General features: G+C 47.4%; 1 protein-coding gene across 1 annotated transcript in view; it reads left to right on the top strand.

Moving 5' to 3' along the window:
• The first annotated feature begins 11960 nt into the window (after positions 1–11960).
• QTGAL (queuosine-tRNA galactosyltransferase) overlaps positions 11961–14191 on the top strand; it is a 2104007-nt gene continuing 2101776 nt past the window's right edge. Inside the window, exon 1 of the mRNA XM_086930605.1 lies at positions 11961–12333. Coding sequence (XP_086786731.1) covers positions 12229–12333 — 105 coding nt within the window. The 5' untranslated portion in view covers positions 11961–12228. The remainder of the gene's footprint in view (positions 12334–14191) is intronic.

Genomic DNA, 14191 nt, shown 5'->3' with positions numbered 1-14191 from the left:
ATTAAGGTCAAGGGTGAAGACATAACAATACCTGCGATCTGGTGGACCATAAGTGCAGCAGCAGCAGTTGTGCGTAAACATCCAGGGAGGGCTCAGGCTACAGGGTCAAGTGTAGCCGAGAATAAGCACAAGGGCGATGTTTGTCTCCAAAAATTTGAGTTAAGACCGCGCAAGCGCAGCCAAGTGTCTCATGGACAAAAAGGAAACATTGTTTGCCATAGCCTGGGTGCCTAACACTGGAGCTATACATAAGGCATCTTTGAGTGTCTTAAAGGCAGCCACATGCTCAGTTGTCCATGGAAAACCTCTATCTGGCATATCTTTGGTAGTGAGAGCTAAAAGAGGTTTGACAATGGCTGAGAAGTTAGGGATCCATTGTCTGTAATAGGAAGTGAGGTCTATAAAGGCACGTATTGTTTCTGTGTCAAAGGGGGAGGCATGGAGGTAATAAGGGACACTCGGTCAGCGGTAATTTGTCTTCCCTCCTTCGAGAGGAGGTGGCCGAGGTAGGTCACGTTCTCTCGACAAAATTGTGATTTGTTCAAGGAAACCTTATGATTGTGGGAGGCAAGGTGGTGAAGCAGACGTACTGTTGCTTGTTCACAAAGTGGAGCAGACGTGGCTGAAATTAAGAGGTCATCTACATATTGCAACAAAGTGGCTCCTGCTGGGAGCGTCAGGGACTCCAACTGATTCTTGAGAGCCTGACTATAGATGCTGGGGCTTTCAGAAAAACCGGAAACTCCGCCCTCCAAGCGAGAACCCAAAAAGATGTCTACTGTCCAGATGTATGGAAATGCTGAAAAACGCATTCTTTAGGACAATAACAGAAACATTTGTGGCAGTCGCTGGGACCATGGTCAAGAGGGCTGTGATATCAGGGACAATGGGATACTGTGAGACCGTAATTTTGTTGAGAGCCTGCAAATTGATGACAAACCAATACATTTTGGGGGCCGCGAGAGAGGGATCAATACATTTTTTAGGAACTGGAATAATTGGGCTGTTACACTCATTACCACGTGTCTCCTCAACTATTCCCGTCTTCATGAGATCTGATATTATAGATAATAGGGCAGCCTCACCTTCCTGGGGAAGGCGATACTGGCGAAGCCGGGGCAGTTGGGCACCTTGCTGGATAAGGACAGTATGCGGAGCAATGTCGAGAGGTCCTACATCAGTGTCAGAAGTGGCCCTAAGTGATGAGAGTAAGGCCTGCAGAACGGGAGGGAGGGGTCCAGAGAGGAACATAGTGGAAGAAGAATCTGGTGATATGGTAAGGGACACGCCATCAGGACTACAATAGTAGCATGTAAAGCCTTTAACAAATCCATACCCAGCACATTTTCAATACATCCAGTCATGAGAATCAAAGGAGCATCCATATGAGCTAGACCGAGATCCAGTGCGAGAGGCTTAGAGACGGGGTTGGTGACAGAGACCCCAGAAAAACCCACGGAGACATTGAGAGAGCCAGAAAGGGGTACCTCCGGTATCAAGGTGTGCGCAACAGAGGATCTAGTAGCCCCGGTGTCTAGGAGAAACTTCTTTTTATCCCCTGCAACTGACAACCGGACATAAGGACCTCCCTGATCCATAGGAATCGGCACTCTTACATTACCCCTTTCCTGGCTTTCCTATGGCTGGTAGGAACCTGTCTTATTGGTCTCATCATAATCATCGTTAAAGTATGTCCTAGTGGCCTCATACCCGTTGTCAAATCTGTTTACTGTACCCTGGGGCGGACCCACACAGGTGGAACATTAGGATCTGGTGCACGCCTCTGCCTAGGAGGTCCCATATTTCCTTCCCTTTGAGTTCAGGGCCTAGCTTTTCCTGACTGAATATTCTGGGCTAATACCGGGCATTCACTAACCCAGTGGCCATAAGCCTTACAGATGGCACACTGGTCTTTATCAACGGGGCCTGCCGAACTGATGGACTTCTGTAGAAAAGACTGAAGGGGGCGCTGGGGCAGCCTCTGGAACTGGTAAGAAGGCGGACCTTGGCCTCTAGCATTTTGTCCCCGGGGTGGATAAGCTTGTTGTAACAAAACTTTTATTTTAAGGTCCTTGTTCTTCCTAACCTCTTTGTCTTTATCTTCATTCTCTCTATTCTCATGATATTGGGCCATGGCAAGGATGACTGCCATAGTCTGAGCTGACCACGTACTCTCAACCTTCTTAAGGTGGGCCAAGAGATCCAGTAATAAATTAAATACAAATGTATCAATAAACACTGAGCCCGAGCAAGGGGCTCTAGCGTCCAATCCACTGTGACTTTTGTACTCAGTTTCGAAGTGGGTGAAAAAATCAGCAACAGACTCATTCTTACGCTCTTTACATGCATTTATCTTATCCCAATTAACAGCTATTTCGGGCAAAAGGGTCTTCATGAGTTGCAACAGATGGCTAGGAAGAGCCAGAATAGCCGGATCAGGCTTAGTCCCCCCCTCTCTGACAATTCTCCATCCCCTCAAAGTCGGTCCAGTCACCATGCAAAGCGGCATTATGGTTGGCATGGCGTATTTTGTCCCATATATCGGGTGGTACTACTGACCCGAATAATAAGTCAATATCCTCTAAGGTAAGGACACCAGAGGAAACAATCTGACCAAATTCATGATAGTAAAGAGCCGGATTCTAACGGGGGTCTGGTAATTGGGATTTCAATTGAAGAACATCCGCTCTTTTCCATGGGACATGCACCCATACCCTACGCCAGTAGGCTGGGGCTGCTCCAACACCCTGGTTATTGACGAGCACTGCAGGGATACAGACAGGAGCTGTATCTCTCATAGGCATAGCTTTGTCATTCGGAGATGGCGGAAAAGCCGTTGTGTCTCTGAACGCAATCATGCTAACAAAGGCTTTGTGTATAACATCTCCCTGAACATGACCCATGGCAGTAGTTAGTTTTAAATCAATCAATCCCCTAGAAGTATCTATGAACAATGCTTTGTATCTTTTCATTATAAGTGTGCACATGTACTCGGCCATGTCTGTTTGTTGTATGGCCATCCATTGTCTAAACGCCAACCAGATATCTTTAACGCCATAAAAATTACCATTATTTACCCAAAATGCACATTGTTTTCGCATAGCGTCCCTTTCACTACCGCCAGCGAGTTCAGCAGACCTCAAAGACTCCTTTCTAGGGGTACCGAAGAATCCAAACAGGGTATTGGGCATAAGGGAGGACCATCTCGTTCGTTCCGGAGTGGCATAAGAGTCACCAACAGGGTTACCAATAGACTTATTATCAAGCAGACGGGAATGTATGGTCGGGGTTAGGTCAATAGGTGGGGAGGTATGAACTGTCGGGGGGAGGGGTGCTGGCAGGATGACGGGAGTCAAAGGATCAGGCAGTGGTACAATGGGTGGGGGTGGAGCGCTAGGAACATTTTGAGGAAGAGCGGGATACATAGGAGCCAGAGCATAGGCAGGAGGTCAACAACAAGTTCCCTCTTCTCCTTCAACCTCAAGGTCCCTGGGAGAATGAGTGGGGTAACATTTTGTCGCCTTAGCCCTATGATGCCTATCTGCCATTTCAACCCCTTCCTGAACCTTATTTTCAAAATGCGCTTTTGCATGATCAGCCATAGACATCCTCTCTTTCTTTTTATTCAACGCTTGCTTTTTTCAAATATTTTGATCTATTTCTTTGCTCCATAACGCGGTGGCGTCAAACATGGCTTGACAAGACCGTTTGCGGAGCAGCTGCTCCTCCAGGCTGAAGAGGGCCTGGAAATCAAAGGAGCCAACTTTGGCCACTGTAATTCAACATTGCTTCGTTTCGTATATTTTACCCATAAGGAAGAAAACATGATAGCAGATGGCCCATATTTGACATACATCTCATAACTTGGAATTCCTTTCTGGAGGAAGCGGGCAGGCTGCCTCCAGAAGGGAGTTCTCTGTACATACGCAACAACATAATTTTCGGAACTTACTACTGACTGGCATTATTTTACTTCAGGCAGACAACATTGGGAGAAAAACACTCACCTCACTGGCTTGGCTTTTGCAAAAGTCAATACAGACAGAAAACAGAGCACAAGTGGTGGATGATCAGTCCACCCTTACCCGAAAATGTTGTACTCGTCTACGGACATAGGCACGACTCCAGATCCAGACAGCGACCGCACTAAAGGGGGCACCAGCGGGACGCAGTCAGGTGGCTCAGGCGGATGGGGAAGACCGTGTGCAAGACTTCTAGTCTACCGGACTCAAAATGGTCCCTCAGGTAGGGTACCTCTGTCGGACTTCCACCACGGGCCCCCTCACGACCACCAGGCCAGACCTACATCTCCGTGGTGTTCCTGTTCAGGCGCCGTTTGTAGAACCAAGAAAAGCCCACCTCAATGAGGAGTGGGGGCTTGGCGGTGTGGGAATCACCCGAGTCTACTCTTACCCTCCTTATATAATAAAGGGGACCGGAAACCTTCATCTGCAGAGAGAACCACCTTTATTACAATAGCCCGGGCTATGAAACAGAGTCCCAAGCTAGTCAGAGACAAAACCCAGGAGGCTGCTGCTTTACTCCACAGCGAACAAGCCTTATATACAATTTTATTCCACTCTTTTGGCATTCAGTCCATTGTTCAATCAGGGCGGTGTTTGTAGTTGATGACCTGATCAAGGCGGTGTTTGTAGTTGATTACCTGATCAAGGCTCGGCATTCAGACCATTGTTATATCAGCTTGATCAAGACTCAGCATTTAGACCATGGTTCAATGAGCTTGATCAAGGCTCAGTCAGTCAGACCATTGTCCAAATGACCTGATCACGGCGTCAAGGATGTTTACCAAGCAGGGAGCAGAAGATGAAAAACAAGCTTGTTTACACAGGGCGTAGGTGTCTCATGGCTTTCTGTTGATAAATTGGTTAACTGCAAAGAACAGAGGGCTTGGGTATGTGATAGTTTTTTTTAGCGTCAGCAGAAATGGAGGCTGTAGGCAGGGTTTTGTCACAAGATGGCAAGAAATGGAGGAATGTAAGGAAATTAATAGGACCTAGTAAAAGCTTGTTTTCTTCAAAGGAATGGATGCGACCAGCCGGGTTTAGTGAGAGGGGTATAGATAGCGCATCCCCCACACCTCACCAGATTAATGGTAGACTCTGTGTCAGGTGACCTCTAGCTTATAAAGAGGCTTCCGCGGACGTGACGTCAGTTGACGCGCGAATGCGGGAGCAGTTAACAAGCACCACTGACTCTGCGTCTTTATTTAATTAACAGGCCATACCTCCACAGCCACGTGTGCCCGGCAGTGTTCCCCCAGCCTCAGCGACATAACAACTGGCGATGAGGGCGGGTGTAGCCCGCTCCCCAGCTCTATGGCGGCCACGCTTGGGAGTTCCAAGCCCCCCGGTGCTCGTGCCCCAGATGCACACAATAGATGAACACTTCAGACCGTGCCCATCAGCGGTGCGCCCTCACTCGAGGTTTCACGACCGGAGGTGTCAGCAGCCTGTGTGGAGGCCCCACGTCATGCGAGCAAGGTGAGAGCCATCCGATCTCTGTCCTGGCGCCGCACTGCCTTGAATTGGGCCTGCAGCCACGCGCTCACGAGTCAGGCCTCCTTCCTTTCCTGTATCTCCCCAGCTTCGCAGTGGCCGGTACGGCGGAATATGCGCTCCTTTCCTGGTACTGCGGGCGCTTAACAGAAATCCTGGTCTGGCCATTGGGGCTGATCAGCTTGCAGGCAGCGCGTAGTGTCTGCCCAGACTGTGCTCTTGTCTACAGAGGGTCCAGTGCACGAATGTCATCCATCCCGCCAATTGAGCCATTTGTAGTGGAGGGGCCCACCCTGGCACAAGCACCCAAATGGAAGTAATGGGTTACACGCCTACTGATATTCTTTGAGGCCACAAAAGTTCACAAGGACCAGAAGAGGGCTATGCTTCTCCATTTGGGAGGGAAGGACATTCATAGGATCACCAAGTCCCTTGCTAAGGCCACGCCCAAGACATACACCACCCTCATCAAAGCCCTTACAGGGTACTTCGAGCTGATGGCAAACCAGGACAATGAGCGCCTCATTTTTCGCCAGGCACGTCAGTTACCCGAGGAGTCCCTGGACACCTTCCATGCCCGACTGAAGAACCTTGCAAGCACGTGCGGTTTATGCTTTAAAACAGAGGAGATCAGAGGGCAAATAATTCACGGTTGTGCGTCGGCGAAGCTCAGGGAAAGAATTCTTGAGGACTCAGAGAAGTCACTGACAGATATACTGACACTGGGGCGCACCAAAGAGTTGTCCAAAGCCAGAGAAGCTCAAATGGAGGCGGCGTTGCAATCGCCCATAAAAGTAGAACTGGTCAATGTGTTTGCGACTAGGCCAGCGGCCAGATACAGCAAGAAGGAACATGTGGAAACTGTGGTCCGAACTTGTCAGTGGTGTCAAATGACAGCGGAGGCTACTCCCCCTGCTCCGATAATAACTGAGCCCCGGCGGCCCTGGATGTGTGTAAGTCTTGATTTTGGAAGTCTCCCGGACGGGAGACATACCTTTGTTGCCATTGACGATTATTCAAAATATCCTGACGTGGAGATGTTCACGTCGCTGAGTGCAACGGAAGTCATTCCTAAGATAGAAAAGATGGTGTGACGCATGGCATTTTTCAAGAACTGAAAACAGACAATGGACCCCCATTCCAGGGTCAGGAAATGGCCACCTATCTGACATCCCTAGGCTTCAAGCACCGGAGAGTCACCCCTCGTTGGCGGATAGCCAACGCAGAGGTAGAAAGATTTATGCGGACTCTGAAAAAGGTGATAATAGCCCATGAACACCACCAATCCGTGGAGCTTGCCATCTTCACATTTCTAAGAAGCTACAGGCAAACACCTCACTCAACCACGGGGGTTGCCCCTGGGCATCTATCCATGGGCCATGTAGTTACCAACTCAATCCCAGATCATCCCATGTGGCATCCGCACGGTCCAAATGATGAGCAGGTTGATGCTCACCGGAGACATCGTCCTGCTAGGGAATCGTCAGACAAGCAAGCAGCAAGTTCCGGCTACCGAATGAGAAGAATCCCTGGGTGATCGTTCACCTGAAGGGCACTGGAGTCACAGCCAGGAGGGGAGGTGAGGCAGTGACCCGGAACATTTATCACTTCAAGACTTTTCACCCCGTGCCGGATGAGTCGAGGGATATGGGCCTGACCGGGCCTGAAACAGGACGGCTGGAATCTGAAAATGAAGGAGAACCTGGGCCTAGCAGCATCCAAAGTCCCCTTCCCCGTGATGAACTTGTACTGGATGGAGCCTCCCCTGAGAATCGAGGTCCTGAGCCTGTGAGTAGCCCGCCAGAGCTGATGGGAGCCTCTGAGGTCGATGCCACTAGTGGAGACCTGAGTGGGCGTGGCAGCTCCCAGGATAGACTCCGGCAGAATCCTGACCCGACTTGAACGCTGAAGGACTACTTCTCTGGTTTGTTCTAATGTGTTTATCCTGGTGACTACTAGTGCAAAGCCAAGGGCATGTTTGTTTATGTTTGGGGAGGAATGTAATGTTGCAGCCATAAAGGAATGGATGCAACCAGCCAGGTTTAGTGAGAGGGATATAATTAGCTCTTCCCCCACACCTCACCGGCTTAATGATAGACTCCCGTGTCAGGTGACCTCTAGCTAATAGAGAGGCTTACGCCGGCGTGACGTAATAGTTGCCAGATTGGGCCATTTCCCGCAAAATTGGGTGATATTTTTCCCAATTGTGTGGGGAAAACCCATATCTGGAGGGGGACACTTTTTGGGCTGAATTTAGGCCAGTTTGCGCAATTTACTGGCTGTGGGCGGCGCCGACCATGATGAGTCCGTGGCGTGAAGGTCCAGTCGCAAATGAGCGCACAGAGCGCGCTAACATCAGTGCTACTCATTGGAGGAGGACCCGCACAGGGCCTGCCTGTGCATGCATAACCCCGCCCACCATAATCTAAGAGCAGCAGCATGAATGCATCACGAGCGACACGTGAAATTGTGTGTAACATTGTAAGTGTGCAAGTGCAATTACCTGCTTTGTACATGCGCAGCGCTGCACCACAGAGATCACCAACTAGCTTGATAGTAGTATGTGTGCGGGCCGATGGGGGTCCCCAGGGCCGTCAATCTTATAGCGAGCGAAAGCGCTACCAATGACGGCCCTGGGCATCATTTTTAGCCAGCCCCTGTGTGGTTCAATATAATGCTGGGGTGACATCAGAAAGAGTTCACTGTAGTCATCTTGAGTTGTTTCTCCCGTTGTCAATACGTGGTGGTTGTCGCACTCAGGCAGGCGCTCGCAGGCCGCAGCAGGCAGACTTGCTCCGGACCTCCACCTCTCTGTGGTCCGTTTGGTCTGGTGCCCTGTACTGTCACCACACCACCTCTCCTGTCGTCCAGTACACTGTACTGCACCCTCAGCCTGCCCTCAGTCGGGACTGCCAGTCAGCTCAGGCAGGCTCATAGCCAAGGCTATACCTGCTGCCTGCGCTGTTGCGCAGCGCACCTTCACTACCCTGGGCCCTGCGGCTGCCTGGCAGGAAAATCGGAGGTAAGGATAAGGCTAGTTGAAGTTGGGTCTTGCGCGGTGGCTAAGGCTCTAATCAGCAGACTGCCCGCGGCCGCAATCCGCATTGATCCCGCAGCTGAAGGAGGCCAAGTAAGAGCTTGGTGAGTGAGAGTCCCGCTCTGAGTGCCCTCCCAGGGCAAAGCCACGGTCCGGAGTGGGCCCAATCCCACTCACACTGTCACACACGAGGTCGGACTCGGAGAGACTCGACTCTAGTGTGTGGCACTGGCAGTGGCACACACACTACTTGACAGCACGGTAGTGAGTGAGTGTTGGTTTATCATCACCACAACACTTAATTAATCCTCGGCTCTCTTCCGGACTATGGAGTCGTCATCACCAGTTTGGACAGCATGGCACCGCACGCGTGTACTGAGCTGCTGCCTGCCTGTGTGTCTGTGTGCACCACCACTCCACTGCCTGCTGCCTACCACAACAAGTTGCGGCCTGGCCCCAGCCTTCAATCCCTCCCTGTCCCTGAGTAGCTGGCCTGGCTGGAAGCTGCCTTCAACTTCATTAATCAGGACGCCAGGAGTGGACCAGGACGCCCTGTTCGGTTGACTGAATGTATCCTGCTACCCGGCCCTTAATCCAAGTAAGTGACACTTCATTTTTTACCTTGTCTAGGTTGAGATTCACTATGCCACAGAGCAGAGGGTGTGTGTGCACTCACCAATGTGCGTCTTTACCAGAATCCCAGGTCATAACTCCTTCCCCATATTATCCGCTGCCACACAATTTTCCAGTTGTCTCTGTCCTTTCACTTTCCCACCCTGCAGTCTCTCAATACACCTAGCCCACAGCCCCTGGGCCCCTATACTCATTCAATGTTAAAAATTCTCCTCACAGAGATATCCATTGCTATACATGGAGTCAGTCAGAAACTCCACCTGCAATCATAACTCGCTCTCGAGTAGTCTCACTTCACAGTCTCTCACTGCTGTCAACATACACACTTCTGCCCTTCCCAAGTCTTGAGTTTCCGCTCTCTCCTGCAATTTACGCGCAAAGCTCAGGAATCTAGGCATTGGGCCTGTGCTCCTGCATTGCTACTCAAGTGCTCAGTCCACAGAAGTGCCCGTGCTGCCAATGCCTACTCTCAGGGAACCATGTCTATTTCTTTTCAGTGGGGCAAATGGGAAGAAGAGGGGCCGGCCTGTGGAATGCATGTGTGGATGTGAAAGAATGGAACTGCCTTCCCTGTGTTTTAGTGACTTTTTCCATGGGACTCGTGTGTTAATTTCGCCAAATCATTAAATGGAAAATATGTAATTTTTTATTTTTTTTAATATTGAAAATATTGGTTGGTAGTCGTTGAATGTCACTCATAATTACACTAAAATTATGAAAATGTCACACATAAGCAATCTGAAACCTTGGCAGCTATGCACTGTGTCACTTTTCTCTCGGGTCTCAGACTGGTGCAACCCTGTGCTGCTGTGGCCGTTGACTCGTGGGGCCTGCCACAGCATGTAGAAGCAAGCACAAATTGAAGTAAGTTAATTTATAGTAAGAGTAGGAATGAGTGCTATCTAATAAGTAAAGCACTCTGAATCAGATGTTCTTTATAGACTTGATTTCTTTCATGTGAACATTTGCTGTTGTAAAGTGTTCTGATAACTTTGGATCTAGCTATTGCAATATAATAATCTCAAATATATGTGATGGTTGCTGTGCTACTGTCTGTGTGTTACCTGTTCTGTGTGAGGGAAGCGCACACTGCTGCTGCCTCCAACACATGGCTCTCCCATAGGTGGTACTATTATTCAATTTAAGCAGAAGACTGCACATTTTGGAAGCTAAAAAGTTTACTATTTTACGTAATTACCTCTTAAAGTACCCCCCCCCCCACACACAAAATACAAGTTAAAGGTGTAATTCTTTTAACATGGGTTTGTCTATGAATCTCCCTCTTATTTGTTTCCAAATGTTGACAAATATGATGTAGATGAAATAGAAGTGGAGTTTGTCAGACTCCAATCGGGAAGGAGGGAGGGGGCTTGAGGGCTATGGGGTAAACGGGGGCTACTAGGCATTACCTTTGGGAGCTGCTTAAAATTCAAATTAGGGGGAGCAGTAATTAGAACATAATACTATTTCTGCCTTTCTCAATCTTTGTGTTTTCTACTATTGTAGCTTTAGCAGTGGCTGTTACAAGTTGCAATGTCACAGTGGTAACGGGTCATGAAAATGAGTAGCATTAACACAGGTGCCCAGTTAACCCCCTTCCAGTATCTGTATATTGAATAGAATTTAGGTTAATCCTTTAAGTGGTTTATGATGACAATTTCTGCATAATTTGAGAGTTGCGAGTTTGGGCTTGTTTTTGGGCTGAAACTGGTCTGGTTGGGCTTATTTTGGGCTTATATTTGAGCGGTTTTGGGCTTGGGACGGGTCTAAAAATCTGTCAACACTGTTCCGCGTCTTTATTTAACCCCTTGCATGCTGATGACGCCCCCATCCGTCATGCACTACGGCACTCGTGTGCTGATGACGGCTGGGGGCCGTCATAAACCCGCCCACTCGAGATTTTGCCGCACAGGCTCAGAACCGCGGCAGCATGCAAGGGGTTAATTAACAGGCCTTACCTCTGCTGCCACGTGTGCCCAGCAGTGTTCCCCATCCCTCAGCGACATAGCAAATACCATACTTATTATATTTCCCCCTTAACCAAATTGTGATGATGCAACAATAATAACTTTTGCTTCGTCAATCTAGTACAGGTGATTTAACGATGTACAAACGCCCAGATATGCTTTGCGCAATAGTAGAAAAAAAAAACTCAAAGGCTCACTAAAATAACGTAACTATGAAGCGTTAGTCACGTTTTGAATACAAAAAGCATGTTCATTCTGCAAAAAGACTCAAAAGAAACCAAGGCACAGGTTGGCGTTTACCATTAGTGCGCAACACCTACAAAAGTGTCCCTTCTCTTTTACAAACTAGCACTGTTCCCGTGGAGGGTCTTGGTATACAGATGTCATCACGTCCACGTTCATTACTAGATTGACGAGGAATCTCACCACTCATTACGATGCCCAAAGCAGGCACCCGTCTCCCAAAGGTAATTAAGTGTCATTTTCGGAACAATAATTCTTTTATTCCTGCAAAATTTCTTGAACAATAAAAACAGTTTTGTCTTTCTCTCGCAAAGTATGAAATCGTTAGACGTTATTAAACTGTAACAAATAATACTATTCTGTTCGGTAATCGAGCAAGTGTGGGAAAATAACAATATAATAATAGGGAAATGCAAATTCGTGAGCGTCTTTGGTAGTCTCTATTATTTCAGTCGGAAATTACTGAGAAGTGCTCCGTACCAAGATGTCTGCTCTTTTCTAGTCAAAGTGCGTGCGCGGGCTGTCTCATGATTACTAGAAAGTGACAAAAGACTTGCTTTCCGAGTCGAAACTTTCCCGTCGGCACCTCTTCTGCAACGCGCCTGGTTTAATCCAGCATCTGTCACTGGGCTTTCTAGTGACAATAGTAGTTAACTGTTGGTCTTTTACTCTGTGCTTTGGTAGAGACCACCAAAGCCTCTGTTTTTGCGGTGTTAACTGTTTAGCGGTAAATCATGCCTCTTTTATAGAAAATTAAACTGAGGAAAAGCTTGGAGCTTTTTAAGCTCCGGTAAAGTACTATACACCCATAGTCGCTTTTCCACTCGCACACATGCACGAAGAACCGGGTGGCCCAGTAACCCTCATGCAGACTGGCAGTGCTGGAGACTCCGCAGCGGCTCCTCTCGGCTCCATGAGCTGTGGTCACATTGACGTGGTACGTGTATTGTCTTAACACGCTCATTGGTTCAACAGAGACCTCGGATTATTAGGTCATCTATAATTTAGGACAATATTGGAGACATTCAACCAGAACAGCTCCGCCCTGTTTATTCATTGGAGAGTCCCAGAAAAGGCACACATCACTTAATAGAAAACTGTTCGCCACCCCAGCATACATGCTAACAAGAGATGACACGTACCTATCAACCTGTTGGTTCTTGAATGAGGTGGATCCCGTTAAAGTGAATGAAGGAAAAAAAATATTTTGAGAGTATGACATTTGCAAAGGGAGTGAGTGGCCTTATGGAGGCGTTTATGCACGTTGCTTTATAGAGGTGGTCCAGCCAACAAATTCACAAGGAGAGTGAGCCAAGGTCTGGCTTGACTTTAAGAGCCCATCCGCAATCTGAGCCTTGAAAGCATTTGGCATATAACTCCTGCAAAAAACTTTATGTAAAAATATTCAAAAAGAGTATTGTTTTAACATGCAGAAGTGTTTCATTTAGAACTCCAGATTATATCACTGACATTTATTAAAAGTGATTTTTTTAAACATGAATTTAGAAACATTCCTCTCCATCTACTCTGAACTAGTAGGCGAGTCTTTCCTCTACCCTACATGTAGCATAGATTCTTATTATGGAGGGAGCAATAGTATACCCTTGTAAATCTAACACAAGAGGTTTTTGCATAGCACACATCCTGAACTCACGTCTATGAAGGTTTTGAAGAAAATATAGGCTAGATTAAATCACATTTTTGCCTATGATCACAAATTTTGGTCAAGCAGAGAAGCCGTAATTTAGCCCAGGTTTTCTGGTTTCACATTGTGCAATTTACCAACTTAATGGGTATATTTTCTCTCTTCTTTATTACATCAAAAGCAAATATTATGAAATTAATATTTGGCGCTTGATGGTAGAGTGGGTGGCAGGCAGAAGCCAGGTGAGAACTTGGCTTGTTCTTGCTTGAGAGTGCTTGAGAACCTCAAACTGAGCCAAAGCCTGGCATTTGGCTCTACATTTCAGTGTATCCCCCACCTCTGTTGCTTTACAGGAGGGTGTATAAGTGTACTATTAAAAAGTGGGTTACGCCCGCAAGATGAGGATGAATTGACAGGTATGTAGTAGTCAAGCTTTAAAAAAAAATCTGGGAACTATTTGGCGTGGAGGTAATATAATATTAATAAGGAGAAACCTAACATTTAAAAAAAAAATCTAGAAAACTGGAATTACGACCTACAGCAGGAGTGTTTGTATATACCTGGGTCATATTTCAGCATTGCTTAATAAATCCAGGAATATCAGCTTGTAAAATGGAAAAAGACAGTCTGGGAAGTGTTGTGAAATAGCTGTAGGGACCACGTTCAAGTACTATTCACAAAGGACAGTGACTCACATTAGGTTTTGAAATATCAAGTTTTCAGTGCTCTTTCTCTCTAGTATCCTATTTCGATGTTTTATGTCATGCTAATATGCTGGCTTTCAACCTTTCCATGGAGCCATACATTGTTTCAGCATGTTTGGTGAGGTTGAGCAAATATAGGCAATGAGGACTTATATGCTCAGGGTATTTGGACAGATGAAAAATACATAACCCGTCATTTTACTGGGGCTGATGGCCAGATTTTAGAAAGAAAGGGAGTGTACAGAGTGTTGTTGGTGGAGCACAGATGTAGTCCAGCCAGCGTTTCTCAGTTATTGTACTTGGTGGTCTTCGATCTCAATGATGATTATCGGACAGTAGTGCAATTTACAGAACGTTTCCGAAGTTTAGGTAGTCTGATTGTGTGTTTACATCTGCAATGAAGACGTTTCAGAGTCCTGGGCACTGTACTTTTCTGAGTTTGCCCT

This window comes from Lissotriton vulgaris, chromosome 7 (assembly GCF_964263255.1).
Source record: "Lissotriton vulgaris chromosome 7, aLisVul1.2, whole genome shotgun sequence".
NCBI lineage: Eukaryota > Metazoa > Chordata > Amphibia > Caudata > Salamandridae > Lissotriton > Lissotriton vulgaris.
This window is presented reverse-complemented; position numbering and strand designations above follow the sequence as displayed.